The 17,778-nt window shown below is 41.1% G+C and overlaps 1 protein-coding gene across 1 annotated transcript in view; it reads right to left on the bottom strand.

Annotated features, from left to right (window-relative positions):
* Positions 1 to 17,778, bottom strand: part of LOC109987349 (astrotactin-2) — a 309,847-nt gene that overhangs the window by 19,964 nt on the left and 272,105 nt on the right. The window contains exon 19 of the mRNA XM_065965428.1: positions 17,001 to 17,149. Coding sequence (XP_065821500.1) covers positions 17,001 to 17,149 — 149 coding nt within the window. The remainder of the gene's footprint in view (positions 1 to 17,000; positions 17,150 to 17,778) is intronic.

Here is a 17,778-nt window from a genome sequence, read left to right on the forward strand (position 1 = left end):
TCCACTTGAGCTTGTATAGAGCTTTTCTAGTCATCTGACGAGTGCTTTTACACCGCAGGTCACACCTTCACATTCACACACTGATGGCAGAGGTTTCTATGTAAAGTGTCCATCAGAAGTAACTAATCCCATTCACACACTTTCATACGCCGATGACCAAGCAGCGGGAGCAACTTGGGTTCAAGTGTCCTGCCCAAGGACACATTGGACATGTGGCTGCAGGAGCTGGAGATCGAACCCCAGACCTTCCAGTTGAGGGACGACCGACTCTACCAACTGAGCCACAGCGGTAAGTTAAATGTCAATTAACATAAGCAGCTCTGTCGCCTCTCTCACATTTGCTGTGTTGTTACTGCTCAGAAAGTTTCTACATTTGAAATCCATGTTCTGTGTTATTGAAATTGCCTTTATGAGTCTGTGAGTCGTTCAAGATGTTCAGATAATTCTGGATTGAAACGGACCATAGGAGTCCTCTTCTGCTTCCTTAAAGGGCTGAATGGAGTATAAATCAACCCAAACTCCTGTAGTCTGAGCCCCACCTAAGAAAAAGCACAAATGAATTCTAGATTGAACGACACTAAATGTGTTAATCCTTTAAAAAATGGCCTCAACTTCAAACATATGGCAGCAACCGCACTCTATATCTCTCCTAATCAAACCACTACTTCATTCAAAGTGGCGAAAGAGGAAATTCCAGCAACACTTGGTGTATAAAGTGTATGAATCAGCAACACATGTTCGTACAAGCCCTGACAAAGGCAGCATGCTAAAACTGAATGGACTTGAAAATAAATATTGCTTTCTTGTATCCCAGTGGTAATCATTCATCACTCGCAGCCTCGGAACATATGCCGGGATTCTGTGTACTTGAAAATCCTCCCTTTAACACTTTCTCGCTCCTGCTTAGCACATTTCTGTTGGAGATGAAGACGGAGAAAAATACCTGCTTTCGTTGATTATCACAGGTGAGAAAGGGGGGGGGGATAGAGGAAATGACACGGGGTGATGAATTGAATGTGTAGTTTTCACACGTGCAGAATGGTGGTATGACTCAACTCCTAAACTTGTAGGGTTTCTTTTACAAGCCATTAGCCCACATGTATGGGTATGTTTGTGGAAGCTTGCTCATTTTTACTGAGGGCCCTCAATCATCGACTTCCTCCAAGGTGGTAGCTTTTAACTGCTTGCATACCAATCTAGAATTAGTTAATAATACTGAAAATCAAACCCATTAACCAGAGGATAGGATATTTAAACCCACCCAGGAGCAGCATTTGTGGTTCTACCCTTCGGAGGGGTTCCTCAGGGGTAGGCCTGCGGTCCGTCAACATTTCTGTCAATACCGAAGCCAAAAAAGCACACAGCTGGCAAAAATTAAGGCCCCCGAAATTCTATTACGGTAAAAGCCATTTTGCGTGTTCTCCAGCTTACACGCCGATTAAAACCTCATGGCAAATGCCAGGTGACCTTTTTTTAGTAAGCAGAGAAGGGAACAAATAATAGCAAAATCCCGAGAACATGATGAGCCAGGCTGACCGACAGCATCCAGAAAGGAACCACTGGGATTTAAACACACACACAGTCCTCGTAACTATGATGTACTTTCAAACAAGTCAAGTACAGTTTATCCGTACAGACCAATGTGATATACAATGTCTCAAAGGGCTTTTCTGGCCCACAATATCAAAAGTGCCTGACCCAGAATCACCCAAAACTCTCTGAGAAGACGAGGAAAACCCCTTTGAAAAAGAATGCTGCATAACAAAACACGTGAGTGGGCAGGGGACGGGGAAATTCGTTGAGAGATTCTTTTTCCGAGGGCAGCTTTGGGGTGAAAAGTAGACGTAGGGATAACCAAACAGAGTCACAGAAAGCTGCACAAGCAGAAAAATCCGAACATAACAGAGGGATTCAAATTCAATCCATGCATACAGTTCAATGTAAATACAATACACTATGTTTAGAACATATAATGCACATTTACATGCACAACACATGTTCACCTTATTTGTCCTTCTGTGGCTGGACATGGAGACGAGTGTTGTGGCATTTCGTTTGATATTGGAAGCCAGACTTACTTTACTGTTATCCCAGACATTCATTTCAATTACACTACTGAATTCAGGCATGGTGTAATTGCCTCAGTCATTAGCTGTGTGTGCATGTTTGTGTGTGCGTGTGTGTGTGTGTGTGCGTGAGTGAGTGAGTGAGTGTGTACAAGTGTGTGTGAGTTGAGAGTGAGAGTGTACGTGTAAACTCCCAAGGTCAGTGGGTTCACACGTTAGCACTTTTTGCAGAAAAAGTAAATTAGAGGGAAAGAGGCAGAAGAAAAAAAAAAGCCACTGTAGTAAGAAACTGGTGATTCCACTTCTTTCATTTCTTTCTGAATGAATGCAGTAATAAATTGTTGTATTATGTGCACAGTCCGTGGTTTACCATTAATAACACCTTAACTAATTCAGTCTTCCTGTTCAAGGTTCACTGATTGTCTTAATTGCCCCTGTGAGAGGGCAATTTGTTTGCCGTCAGCATTAAACATACATTAATCCAGAAAACAATAAATACAACTTTAAAAAGACACTAAATCCAATGGACAACCAGTACAATGGCTTAAAAAACACAAGTATTAATTTAAAGCCAATGGCAGCCATGACAAATGTCAATATGTATATTTTGTATTTTTATATAAAAAAGTTGTCATTGATTTGACATTTTCTTAAAGCAACATGATATAGGAATATGGTTTGGTGAGCTTTGGCGCCCACCAAAGGTTTCTGAATACATAGAGTATGCTGTTATTGAGGTACATTCAATAACAACATATAATGAGGGCTAATATCTAAAGCCAGTCATTTCTTTTACGTGAAATAAAGGCCTAATAACTAGTTATTGCAGCATAAATCTGTGTGACAAATTTGTTTCTGTAATTTGCTGCAAATGCATCTCGGTCTTATTTCCAGTTTAAGTAATATATCATATCTACAATGACACCCTTCACGTCCTCAAACAAACCCCTCCCTTTCCCCTCTGTTTGACTGTTTCTCTCTGTCTATGTCGTCCTACTATCTGTCCGGCCCGACTGCCCAGTGGATTCTTTTTTTGAAACAAACAAAACGCAAGCTTTATATTAAGAAACAAATCACATGCTTTTTATTTCCTGTGGGCTGCCAAACCGGCGAGGGGCCTTTTCTGTTAAACTGTCAGCACTCAACCTTCAACTCCCAGCACTGAGCGTACACAACTTCACCTTCCTCCCTTCCTCTCTCTCTCGCTCTCTCTCTTGTTTTCTCTCTCTCTCTCTCTCTCTCTCTCTCACACACACACACAGCAGACATTACACAGGTATACACAAGCTGTCAAATGGAACCTAATGCCACCTATGGCAGGAAACTCAAGGCAGAAAAGGGGGGGGTGGGGAACAAGACACATTTAATTGCGTCATGTGCGGGAGGGGTTTGCAATTGAGTTGTGGGGAAATAGTAAAAAAGCAGATTATCAAGGTAGGTACAAAGCACTGTGGGAAATATTTCTCTCTAGGCAGGTTGAGCTGCATGTTATAGTCCAAGTTTTTCTAATCAGGTAGAGGGACATCCCTTTGGACAACCCCGCTGAGGCATTGTGCTGGCAGGAAGATGCATCATTTATTTATGAAAACTGTTTTTTTATGGTTTGAAAGAGAGAGAGAGAGAGAAGGCTAAAATAGACTGCAATGGAACTATGAGCATGTTCTTTGATGCAGATTTATGTGTTTAAGTGAAATTTGGATTTTCCTTATATGCATTTTAAACGCTTATTTTTCATGTCATTAAAATGTGACAACAAAGTGTTGAATGGCTATTCTGGAACAGATCATTGAGAGTCCCTTGTCTTGTTCAGGGTGTAGAGTAGAGTGCCATGTGTCATCTCTGATACATGTTAACTCGCCAGCCGGGCTTCTTTTCACCTGACAACAAGGAGCTTCGGTGTTAGAATGTTATGTGGCACTTATTATTTTAGCAGGTATTCAACTGTCAACCCAAGTACCAGGCAATTCAGAACGTATCAGTGAAAACTTTGATTTGCTTGTGGTGCTTGGAATCAAAGTCACCAAGATTGATTGTCTTGGAGGCAATAAATATTTACAGATTTAATGGCATTAATCCCATTGATCTCTATTAACACATCATGCATAAACATTGAGAATATTTAGGTGTGGGATTAGAATATGGTATCAGAAGTGTTCTGGTTTTTCTTTTGGAGTCCAAGTACTATTGTCACAACCCTTAAGTGACATTGGCTGTATGTACTGTAGGAAAACAGTCAGTATGAAGACCAAAAAGGGCCTGAATGCATCAGCATTGCTGCAATCATGGAACCAAGAGTTGTCCAATCAGGATCAAGTATTTAACACTGCTGTGTAGGAATGAACCATATACTTTTAAGTCATCGTTTCTCAAAACAAACTCAACATATTCTCGCTTCTAAAGTATTGACTTCTGAGATGTTTAGTTGTTGAGCAGTGGGCGACAGAATAGCCAGTTCAGTTAAAATCTTACATCTTTATAATGCTTTGAGGATTAACACAAGTAGTAGTAAGAGTATCACATCAGAGCCTTGCAGTTATCTGAAATTAATCAACCTCCCTCTAGCTTATCATAATTGAGTTGAACCTAAAGTGACAATATGAGTCTGAATAAAATGAGTCTGAGTTAAACACAAGTTTTGCAGATGCAATCGAAAGATTTGATTAATACATTGCTTGATCATTGCTTTGGCAAATTTATAGTTGAGCTTCCTCGATTACAACCTACAGTTATGTTTCTGAAGATGTTTTAGGGGTGATGTGCTTAAGGTCAAATTAGGCTGAAATTCCAATGGTAAAAAAGTCATTCGTCATTGAATCTATTTTCTAACTAATCTCCACAGTTATTAACATGTGCATATATGTGATTGTTAATTTGATTAGAGTCATAATCAATGCCCTGCCTGTTCATCAGATTATTCGTTGTGGACCCCCATGGGTTCCTCTCCATGACTGTTTGGCGTGCTCGCTCTAACAACCTTAGAAAGATGTGTTGTTTGACAATGGGTTTCCCCTTCCGCCCTTTCTGCATAGCAAGAAATTGGGTCAGGTGTGGTAGTTCGTCATGGACTAATAGCCCCCTGGGTTCATGTCTATCATTTTGATGAGGCCCATGTGTGTGGTCTGTGTTTACTGCCCCCGGCTCCTTTTACTGTGGCTTTGTCTCCTCCTGTGTCCATACTTAGGACTAAGAATAGACATGTGGGTGTTGACAGGCTGTTGGCTTGTGTCTTACTCTGATGCTGCACTGTATTGACTGGTCGATGTGCTGTGCCATCCTTCACCTGCTGCACCACAAAGGCTGGTCGGCTCTGTTGGCTTTAGCTGGATTTGTGGAGAATCCTTGTGTAGAGTGAGCAATTGTTGCTTGTCTCTTGCACTCAGACCACACGACTTTATGTATACTTACATCATTCCCAAAGGTTGTAAATTACAGACACCCAGTCGGTCTGTTAGGTTAAGTTTTTTTGGGCAATGTAATGGCTCAGGTTAGGTATAACATTATGGGCTGGAAAAAAAACAATAACTCAACCTAGACTTTTGGTTTGACGCACGACTGGCATCTTGGTCCCTTGGAGACAGCCCTCTGTTGTTTGGTTCATCCATTGCCACTGACATCGACTTTATTGACCTCCTACTAGGTCACAAAAAGCACTTTCTCTGTGCATCTAATGTTGTTGAAGATCGGTTAACATTGGAGTTTGGCAGTTAGAATAAAGTTGCAAATCTTATGTGGAGCAGAATTTTTTTTTTTTATTCCAACCATATAGTTTAATGACCCCAAGTTAAGCTTTCACTATTGAGTTGGCTTTTGTATCATACATGTGTCATCTTAGCTTTTTAGGACATGACTTTTAATCATGTTGATGTATGAATTGAAATGTTTATTTGAGGGATGGATGTAGTATTCGAAGAAACTTTCAGTATACTGAAATACCCTTCAACAACACTCTATTACTAAAGTCTAAACTAGCCTATTTAAAATACCCGACATGTTTACATCTTCTCTGCTTTAAACATAAACCACATAGAAGATTGGTTAGCCTCTGGTTCAAAGAGTGAAGCCAACTGGAAGTGTCTTAAACACGCCTTCTTTCTTGTAGCCAACTAGCGGTGACTTCACTGATTGCAAACACAGACTGTACAAAACAGTCTCAGTGATGTCACCCATTGGTTTTTGGAAAGCCATTTTGGAGGCCATAGATGGGGATCACCATGTTAGAAAATCTATGTCCACCTAACTTTTGATCAATCGAGAAACAGGAAAAGAGCTGGAACTGAGGCGGGCCTTAAGTCTCATGACAAACAGCTACACCGGCCCACATGTCAACTCGACTGCGCACACATTTATGATTAATGCAAATGCATGCATAACTCTTAGCCTTCATAGAAATCTAAGCACATTAGTTAAAATTTTTGATTTCTATCTTCTATTAAAGAAATCTACTGAGACCAGAAACATCTATAGGATCCAATGGGGATGTTCCAGCTTTTGCAGACAGCCTCAGGATTTTGAAATGTAAGTGAAAATCTGCAGAAACATTTAAAAAAGTAAAATATAGGAGAGAAAAAAGACAAACACCAAAATGGCAAACTCAAGGTTTCAAAAGGCGTGTACCATAAATCAGTGGTTTATGTCATTATGTATTGCTAACAGTGTTAGCCGTGGCTAATAGGAGAACAAACAAATTAGCAGGAAGAAAATATGACAAGGTTGATTTGAATAGCTTGTCATTTGAGGTTTTTTATTTTTATTTTTATTTAAGGGAGTTGTACAATGAACAATGAACACATATTTCTGCCACTTGCTTGAAATTGCTAAGTGAGACAAATCAATTTCAATATAATGCCTAGATTTATTCAAATACATTTTTAGCGAGCGACATTAAACAAAGATGAAGTTCAGTCCAACAGAAGTTCACATACCGTATTAGGTGTACTGGCACACACACACACAAATACACACACTCGTCTACATACGGGACCAAGGGAGTGTCCTGGTTATTGAGAGATTGAGAGACAAAAAATGAAACCAGGAGAGTCTAGACCAATGACGACAAGTGAGACGGAGAGAGAGAGAGAGAGAGAGACTAACAATGTGTGTGTGAAGAGGCAAAATGGGAAAGGAAGCAAAAAGGGAAAGGGAATGCAGAAAGCCCTTGGCCCCCTGCCTGCAATCTGCAATCTGCTGATGGCGAGGCTCGTGACGAGGAGGTGCACAGCGTCCATTTTTAGCGATGAGGTCATCTTTAATTAACAAAACAAAGAGAGTCAGCTGTGTCACTCCAATCTGTTATCTGCACCCATGCTCAAGGACACAGTTTATCTCCATATAATTCAATCTCTTTGAATGAGGGCTTATCGACGAATCGGGGGGCATTCTTGGTCTCAACCTATAATGGAGCTGTTACATAAACAGGGTAGGGGGATACCGCTGACCGTGCTTGCAGGAGAGAACGGGGGACATGAGGAGAGTAGAGAGGTATGAGGTATGTAAAGCAGAAGAAGAGCCACATGTCATGTATTACAGTAAGTCGGCTGTGCGAGCACGGGAGGGGGGAAAATGGAACTAAAATAAGGGGCAGAGATCAAATGGCTAATCTTCTTCTCAGACCAACAGTGCCAGCATTTGGTGACATCACTGCTAAGTAACCCCGAGTTCTGCTTCTGTCTGCGTGCCTCCTTTATTCCTCTACATTGTGATCCTCTCCTTTTGACTTTTCTTTTCTGTCCATACTCTCTCTCTGTTCTTCTTTATTCGCCATCCATTACCACATTTTCATACAATCTTTTCTCACTTTCCTGTTCCTGCCAATTTGTGTAATTCTCCTGCTCCTCCCCCCCCTCCCCCCCCGCCCTCAGTTGTTCTTCGTACCACAGAATCAGGTGTCGTACAGTGGTGACGCAACACCGAGAGCCTCACAGGTTTTTAATTAGTGCTAAGTGTGTGCATTTGTGCGAGAGTTGTAGGAAGCACGGTGCTACGCTGATGAACGCATTCACTCAAAAGTGTCACCTCAGCAAAACTGTGATTTAAGGACAAGCCGCCCAAATTAGCAACTGACGAGACAATGGAGGGATTGTAAAAATGTGATAATGGAACCCAGTAGCCGTCTGAATTCATCTAATAAGAGATGTTTTTGGTTCAGCCATTTATTAGACAAATTTCAGAACACATTCAGAGCCTTCCATCGTTTTTTTTGGGAACTGCCGGTCCGGGTCACAGGAAACAGTGCTGATGGATGTCTGACATTACAGTGAAGGTAAGCCACTAACGATGTCAATATAGACACATCAACAGAACAATTCCAAGGTGTTCACTCAGTTTCAAAGAGGACATTTTGGTAGAGGTTAATCATTTGGCTCTGGTACTTTAACTGAAAACAGATGAGCCCCATATAATTGGCCAAGCAACGAACGCCAAAAGAAAAACATTCTTAAAGGGTTTTGTTTTTGTCAGAGATTAAAAGCACAAATCAAAAGCACCAGTCCAACATTTGCTTGCATTTTAAGATACTTATAGTTTCTTATTCTTTGATATTGCTTATATTTTGGTAAAGGCAAGATAGCAGCTATAACAGGTTTTCAACCATATGTCCATTTGAATGCTCTTATATTTCCTAATATTATGTCTTCTTCTACAGCAGAGCGTGTTGGACATACTGCTGTGTAGGAATGCTGAGCCCCTCACTAATACATCAGCACTGCCCAGTTCACCGGCTTCTCTGTGAATACTGTCTCTGCCTTGGTGTGCCATCTAGAGGCCTGTGTGAGGCCCACTGAGGTGGATGGTTCATAGCCATCATATATGTGACTGAAATCTAAAAGGGAAAGAGTAGACGTGTTTAATAAACTAGACGAGGGTTCAAGGTCCTCAGGGTACGGTAATAGGAGTGCCCCAGTTCTAGATGACTTCGAATTGTTACAAATAAACTAAATGACTATAAACTCAGCAAATGAAACTCTTAACGTGGGACATAGTAGAAATTATATATAACATTTTATTGAGGTGTTCTCCTACACTGAAACCAACGTTCATGTTTCTATAGTTGCAGTTGACATCATTTATCAGACGAAACACAATTAAATATTCTTTACAGGTAGGGTGTCAAAGATATGATACTTTTGCCTATACCTTTGGTCACTTGGTTGAATCATGTTTCTGGGCAGACAAACCACCAAGCGGGTGTCCTTTTACTTTTGCTCCATATCTTGAAACATGAGGAGTGAGGTGGCAGGGAGGGATGAAATAGATGTAAATGTTTCCTAGAACTTGGGAATTAAAATACTGTTGATGGTACAGGATTCCTTTAGCACAATTCCACTCAGCCAGTGCCATGTGTTGAGTATTGTTGGATGATGCCAGGGAATGTAATTGCTAATTTGTGCATATGACAAAAAAGGACATATCTACAAGCTTCATTGTTTTTTCTGGAAAAGCAAGGCACCAATATTAACAATTGATTTGAATCTGCCTGCCTAACCAGAGTTATTCAGAACTTAAATACACCATTGAGATAATGATGAGCTGAAACCCGGGATGACCTCATCTTTACCTACACTTCATCTCAGTGATTCAGTATCCCTCTTGCCTTCCTGGCCTTGTTGGATTAGGTGATCCCTCTCTGCCTGCTCCATCTGTACAACTGGCACTTGCAGTGCCCTGTCTTCTATGTTCACATGCAGAGCCTGGATCTTGGCAGTAACAACAATGTTCTTTATGTACATTTTTTGTGACAAATAACGTGGAAAAACACTGTCCAATGGAACGGTGCTAATAGTCCCTGACTCACCTATTCTTAACTATAAATCTTGGTCTTCCCCCATTCCCAGGAAAGATCTTGTGACATTAAACATCTCCTAATTAGATGATGGTTGTTCTTTACTCCTTCCCTTCTGATTAGTTTGCTTAATGTACGCAGGAAACTGTTTAATGTCACAGTGTCCTCACCTTCTACTTTCACTGTTCAGAGCCCAGACGACCACAAGTTCTCAATGGACCTGCTTTGATTCTGTATGGTGTCTTTAGCTGTTTTCACACATGCACTCCCAAAACAATTCTAGAAAATGTTGGGACAGCCTCCCCCAGAAATCTTCTTGAGTTGCTTTTTCAACTAATGAGTGGAAAAGAACATACTGGCGAGCAGAAAAAAAATATGAAGGCACTTTAACAACAACAAAGATTCCAATGATCACTTAATATAAATGTCAACACCACCACTCCCTTGAGTTTGCATTCACACATGCAGTTTACCCTAAAAAATTAAAGACATTTCTCAGGAGTGTTGTACATGTGCGAACATATCATGACTTGATGATAACATGAGCCCATGTTGCACCCGACTTAGCAATGCATTCTTGTAATTGTGTTGAACAGGTATGGTTCAAGTCCCAGTTGAGAGTGTCTACTCTCCTAATGGCTTTCTGAGTTTAAAAAAATGGCACAATTCATTTGGAACAATGTTGGAGTCTTCAGTAATCAGCTATTGCTTTTCCAATTTCCATTTTTATCAGTAAATCAAGTTTCGGGGGGGGGGGACTCACATAGAAACAAACCACTTTAGTCACGCGGTCATGATTAGCATAGATTGCCCAAACGTCCTGAGAGAATACAAGCTTTCATGTAGATGCAGTTTTTATTTGCATTATTATAAATTGAAGGCCCAGTTCTATCGCTTACTGGGGAAACTTAACCTTTGCATGTAGTGCTTCATGGTCAGTTGCTGGAAGCCTGTTGGGCTGTTGGATGACCACTTCATCCAGTTAGTGCTAATTGGCTGCTGAGTTAAAATTCCAATGGACAGTGGCAGATATTCCTGGGAGTCCCAGTTAAGGTTCAGAACTTCGAGGGGAAAGTTTGTGGGTAGCATTATAAATGTTATAGTGATCAAAGAAATATATATATTTCCAGCTGTCTATGGTATCATCCGGTTGATAGGTCTGACTCTGAATAGTAGCATCAAGGTTCCAGTGTTAGGATAGTTCAGGATTTTACAAAGTTTAATGGATACTTTTCCTGTCACATTCTCAAGAGGAAACGCTGACCTGACTTTTAAAAAACGGTATGCTCCAGGAAAGAAGGGTGGAGTACCTGCAACTGACATGGAGATACATCTGACATTACTTCTTTTTTTTGGGCAGGCAACCTGTCATGATTAACTGCTAATGAGAGCACAAAGGTCAACCCTGGTGTATGTCAAAGTACTTATAGAAGAAGCCTTGTGGTACTGCTTGTGCACAGTAGATGTTTATTTTTTTGGCAATGACAGACTAACAGAATATATTCACTTTAAAAAGATGCCATATGTTGGGAAAGGACAACAAATTCCAGGCATCAGGTGTCTCACATTATCAGTGGTAGACCATAATTCTCTCATGCACACTTTACAACTATGTATATATGGGTCCGGATTTGTTTTTGGGACGAGGAAAGCATTATGTTCACATAAACAACAAGATGTATGAACCAAGGGATCGGCTGGCCTCTTTTCACATCAAAGCAGCAGGTCGATTTACCCGTCACAGTTGACTTCAGATGGAAGATTTGTGAGTGACCAGGGAGAGGCCTTCAGCAAGAGATGACAACTTCCTTCTAAACAGCACTGATAAGTGGGGCAATCTGAGGGGTTCAGAGGCAGGGGCCTTGCTGCTGATGGTTTGTACAGATGTAAGAGGTACAAGGTGATGCTATAAAAGACATGACCCCTCTTAAGCCTTACTCGTACAAAAAAAGAGGGACAAAACAAGGCACAAGAAAGGGGAACTGCTAGAGATGTCAAGAGAGAATGTAGAAAGTAAAAAATGGAACCTAGTGGAGCCTAGTTTCTCATATCAAGGTGACAACACAGTTAAGTGTAATTTGTACTCAACTGTGTTGGCATTATGTTGTCCCTTTTAGTGTTTACAACCAAAAACGCACTCCCATCCTGTCAAAAACTGAAGCTTGGTCAGTGAGCCAACGCTTCAAAACAAGACGGTGTATTACTGTCACGTCAGTGTTGCCTCTGTGGTCAAGTAAGCATGGTAAATATCCAGTTCGCTGTTTGAATTTCAGCAGTCATGTTAGAAGTAATGAATAAGGAACATCAAGTTTAATTGTTAAGGTTGCTGACAAATACTAACTAATGTCATCAAAACTTATTTTAATAGACAACAAATATACTAGGGTTGGATTGGAAAAAGGACCATTGCAAGGATTACTAATCTAAACTAACATCAAACGCACCAAGGATGTTAGAAATTCACATACATAACGTCAGAAGGATGGTTCAGATTTTTTGAAGTTGGGTTGTAAGAGGTACTTGTCAATAGTGTAAGTGTATGAGCCACAGGAGATGACATTCAGCATGGCCCCTTTAATGGGAAGAGTACGGACTAATATGTATGTGTTGCGTTGCCAAATAGTGCTACAGCAAAGTAGCTTGCTGAAAAATGTCTAAATATAGCGTACACCTACCCCAACATTGGTTTGGCATGTTTGGTAATCTTTTCATTTTAATGTTAGCTAAATGATGTGGTACAACCTGTTCCATCTGTAGCGATGTACAGTGGGGGAAATGTTACAATGTTACAATTCACTTAGCAGACGCTTTTATTCAAAGCGACGTACATCAGAGAGTAAGTACAACACTAATCCATTCATACACCGCCACTGAAGCAGAGGGAGCAATGCGGGTAAAGTGTCTTGCCCAAGGACACATCGGATATGTTGCTCAGCTGGGGATCGAACCATCGACCTACCAACTGAGCCACAGTCGCCTAAATATTACGCTCGAAAGACCGCTCATTTTTGTAATAGGGCAAACTTACAAAATCAGTGGAGGATCAAATAATTATTTCCTTTTTCATCATTCCTCAGACAAAACCCAAGTCCATACTACACCACCTGACGTCATCGTCTGATCATCCAGTATGCTAGAGGATGCCATCCAGAAATTACCCAAGAGGGGTACTGATGGCATCAAATTATTATCTTGGGGCACCAACCAAGATTTCATAATAGACCAGTTGGGAGTGAGAACAGACTGCTTCATTCAGAACCATAAGTGAAGAGACATAATTCTTGTGTTCTGAGTTATGATGCCTTTGTGTCAAAAGTCACATGTAACCCAGAATCAACAAGAAATTAAACAAATTGCAGGTTGAGGCAGCACTAGCAGTCAGGAAGCCAACCTAGTATATCCTTACACCACCCACTATAATTACCAGTATTTTATTACATCAGAAGGAACATCTAAACAACACACATGAACTCAGGCATGACTTTTCCATTCAGCACTAATGCCCACTGCAAGAAGGTGCACCTATGTTATGAGCAGATGGATGATATCATTTCTCTCATTTGCATAAAGCAAGAGCAAGTTGCATTAGCAACATTTGTGGATATTAACTTAAAAAGGAGATTCCATTCACTGGCAAGTTTTTCAAGGAGCCCATGATTGCATCCATTCATGCAGGAAGTTGTTACGGATGAAAAACCTGAGTCAAAAGGGTGGCACATTACATCATTTGAATAAGCTTATTAACACAGATAAAACTGTCATCCAGCTTCTGGGGAAAAGTCACCGCATCCCAAAGCAGATACAAGTCGTCATCTGCAGTGATAACAGGAATGACGCTGGGGTTTTTAGAGGACAGAAAATGTGCACGGAGCACTAAAAGATGGGAAATGTACAATACCTTAACACAACTATTATTAATAACACACTTTTGGTTGAAGGTGGGTTTTTTTTCTTTTATATATTTGGGTGCAAAGAAATCTCTGCAGAAATATAACAGCTTAATAAAAGAGGGAGAAAATGATGTTTTTTTTTAAACGAGATGAATCTCATAAATCAAGTCCCTTTACCCATTAGAGGAGCCAATTCTATGGAAGCATTCAGGCCAAAAACACAAGACCTATTCATCCTCATTGTCTAATGACAGACCTTACCAATATTTACTTCAGGAGGGAAACGGTATCTTCTCCTATCCTAGTCTAGACGGCTCTGACATAGAAACATGGCTTTAGGAACCCAGTTAGAGCGGCATCCAAGCGTCTGCATCTCCACACTCACTCTCTGTCTGCCATCTGTATGAGTGTGCACATGGCTGAATGTGTGTGCTCAGATTGTGTGACTCATGCTCAGCATGGCTGAATGTGTTTGCGTGTGTGTGTGGCTGTCTGTTTATCTTTCCTCTCTCTCTCAGACACCAGCCCGAAGCAGTGTTTCAACTTGGCAATGGACGTGGAAGCAGCCCCAGCTTCTCGATGCTGGCGATGGCTGAATCTTATCCGCTGGATGCTTGGGCTGCCATTATTACTGACGATGTAAGTGGATGGTCAGAGTCTCCACCACACCATCTGTGTCTCATCTGCCTTCTGGTTTTAATGGCACAGTCCATGCAACTGTCCTTTGTACTTGACTATCCCGGCACATACTGCAGCCTGGGGATTTCTTGTGTTATATTTACCTGGATATTTTTGTTATTTGTATTTTCAAATGTCTTTCTAGGATAGACTACTGACTGGCAAGTTCTCCAGATCCAGACCTGGAAGTTGTTGTTTGCACAGTATTCCAAAAACTGTCATCAAACCAGATTCTGGTTCAGAATGGGTTGTTCAAATGGTGCAGTTTGATTGTTTGAACACGCTGAACAACAGAGGAGCACCATTTTTGTGCTTCACTTTCACTTCATACTGAAACGGTACCACTGATTGTTTTCCATCACATCCTCTGTTTAACACTTGCATCTGAACACCTCATACTGCTCTATATTGCCAAATTTCTGCTCTGACTAAGCTTTAAATCAGGATTTTCCCCTGCAACGGTCTAGGTTGTTAAATATGGTTCACTGTAAATAAGCCGAATAATCCTTTAGTGTGGACCCACCCAGAGATGTTGCTGAAGAGGGCTTGACTGCAAGCTCACTGGTTCAAATCAACACACAGGCTTGGAAAATATGAATAGGGAAAATGAAGGAGCAACACTTGCTTTCCAGAAAACCACCAAGATGCCCTCGAGCAAGGTATTTACCCAAGTATTTATCCAAAAAACTGCTCCATTAGAGCTGCACAGTGGCCAAGACTGGTTTCACTGGCAACTTTGGCACGGGGGTGTGTATGTGTGTGTGTTTGTGTATGTGTGTGTGTTTGTGTATGTGTGTGTGACGTTACAGAGAGAAATACTATGGGAAAAAAAAAAAACGGTGCTTTAAAGCATGAGAGGAGTTTGTTTCTTTGTGCGTGGTTTGTAGGATGCAAAGCTTCACTGGACTTCTTATTATCACCAGTTTTGGTGTTTTATTATGAAGACTTCCATTTACCTTGAATGTGCCTCAAATGTTGGTCCTCAAATAAGAAGCCAGCAGTGGGTACAGGGAGTACAAATCCAATAATTCGAAAATAAGTCAGAGTAAGTGTGAGAAACTGACACTTCTCAAACGCTATGGCTTTTATTTGCTGAGTCCGGAGAACAAGATCTCATCGTTTTAAGAGGCCCCTATTATTTCATAAATCGACCCCTGTAATGCCTTCCAAGTTTGTATCAGCAATCTTGATCCTCCACCCCCCCCCCCCAGTTTTTTAGAGAACAATGAAGGTTTTGTGTAGCTACACAGTTTTCAGTATTTGCAGTGGAAGTTGGCGCTTTCCAGATACGTACCTATACATTTCATAATGTATGATGTTTCCACTGAAGGAGAACTTACAGTCTGCCAAAGTTTCCCGCCAATTAACATCCAACTACTCCTTTCCATGAGGGCCATATACTGAACAAACACATATTAATACATCCACTAAAGTTGTAATTCAGCTTTGTGCTGGTACTATAAAACAAGCTGAGAGTAAACAAGACTGACATCATTAACGGTTAGAGATATAGAGTGACAGACATAAAGACAGGAGAGAAGACAAAGGACAAAGACAATGGCTTCTAATCTGTATTATACTGTCTCTTCTGACATGATTTATAGTGGTGACTGGCACATAGCACAGTGAGTCACCCATACCATCTGCCCCTTCCTACCTCACCTCTGCCAGCATGCCTGTGTCTAACTGTCTATACCCTCTCTTCTCTCGCTGGTGCCCACACTTTATCAGCACTCCTCCCAGGGGTGATGGATGACCTGTCCATACTTCCCAAATGACTAAATCCAGCTTCTTCCAGACCACCTAATTTTCTCTAATATTATTAAATTCCTTCCTATCACCCTTCCTCTGACTCACCCCGGCCCCTCGTCACAACCATGACCACTTCCCTATAAGCCCTACAGCACAATGGTCGGCACCATTTATGGCACTTGATAAATTGCCAGACGTCATCTTCTCCCATCCTCACTGAAAGCTCCCTCTTCTGTTCTGTATCCAGACGAAAAGTTTAACCTCATTTCCTCCAATTCTAACTTTAACTCCTTACGTCAACTCATCAAACATCTTTATTATTTTATCCCTGAAAGGCGTTTCACTCTGCTGTCTGGTCCCATCATTGTTTCCATTTTCATTCTTTTAATCAACATTTCTAAAGAATGAAAATGTGAGGAGTAAATGCAAAAGAGAATGGACAAGGTGTTAAAGAGTATTTAGTTATTGCTCCAGTTTGATTTCAAGTCTAGTTCCTTATTGACTTCCCATCAATAACTAAACCGATGTTGGCAATTCTTTTCCTGCAATCAGAAATCAATCAAGCTGTTGAAAACTAATTGTGCCACCAAAATCAGGATCAAAAACCTTCTAATTCAGCTGTTTGCAGGTCTTTCCAAGGACGTAATCAAGAGCAACTTATCCATGTATCATCTACAACACTGCTTAAAGGACTGAAAAGAACATGGTCGAACAAAGGTATCTTTAAAAAGCAAAATAACTACAAGAGCTGATCCTGATGTAGTAACAGCAATACAGTTATAGTTCCAAAAACACCAAGGGAAATCATGCCAGAGGATTGCAATTCAGTTGTTCTACCTGTGTAGACCTCTGCCTCCGAGGGATCCTCCACTCGTTTATGCTGGATGATGTAATCTGAAACTTTGCAGCCAATCAGAGGCTCCACGTCCATCCACTCCAGGGCCACCATTGTGCTGGAGGGCTCCAGGTAAGGGGCTAGACGCAAACTTTAATAGAGCAACAGAAAGAAGACAAGGTTAAACACATTGAAACAAGATCAATACAAACAGTGAAATCAAAACGCTGCAATTCCTGTTTGTTCCTCTCAATCAGTTTGGATTTGAAACTGTGTAAATGTGCCTAAGAACTGAATGTATTTTTGTTTTAGAATGGAGGCCATAACAGCTCTGCTTATATATCCGACTGGACAACAGGATGGCAAAAGGAGCTTCAAACGAAACAGCATTCCGATGCCACCTGTTCTCCAGCAGTGTTCCATGAGCTGTTTTCCCCTCTTTAATCCTTCAAAGGAGATAAAAGAACAATATTTCCATTTCCCCGCCCTCAGGCTGTGTCTGTGACAATGGCTAAAGGAGTGGGTTACCCCGCTGTCATAAAAAGCATGCTGCTCAGTTTTTTTCTTCATGCCTTTACACTCCAGCACTGGCTAGAGTTGGAGATTTGGCTGCTGCAGGGACTCTTCACTTGCCTTTTCGTGCCAGCAAGCAAAATCACAAGGAGGCCTCACCAAAACTCTGGTTGTGGCACTGAGCCCTTCCTCTCCAATTACAAAACCTCAGGCCACAAAAATAATACCAAAAGTGCCATAAAGAGCCCTCAAACTACTTGTGCAATA

The sequence above is a fragment of the Labrus bergylta genome, chromosome 17 (genome assembly GCF_963930695.1).
Source record: "Labrus bergylta chromosome 17, fLabBer1.1, whole genome shotgun sequence".
Taxonomy (NCBI): Eukaryota; Metazoa; Chordata; class Actinopteri; order Labriformes; family Labridae; genus Labrus; species Labrus bergylta.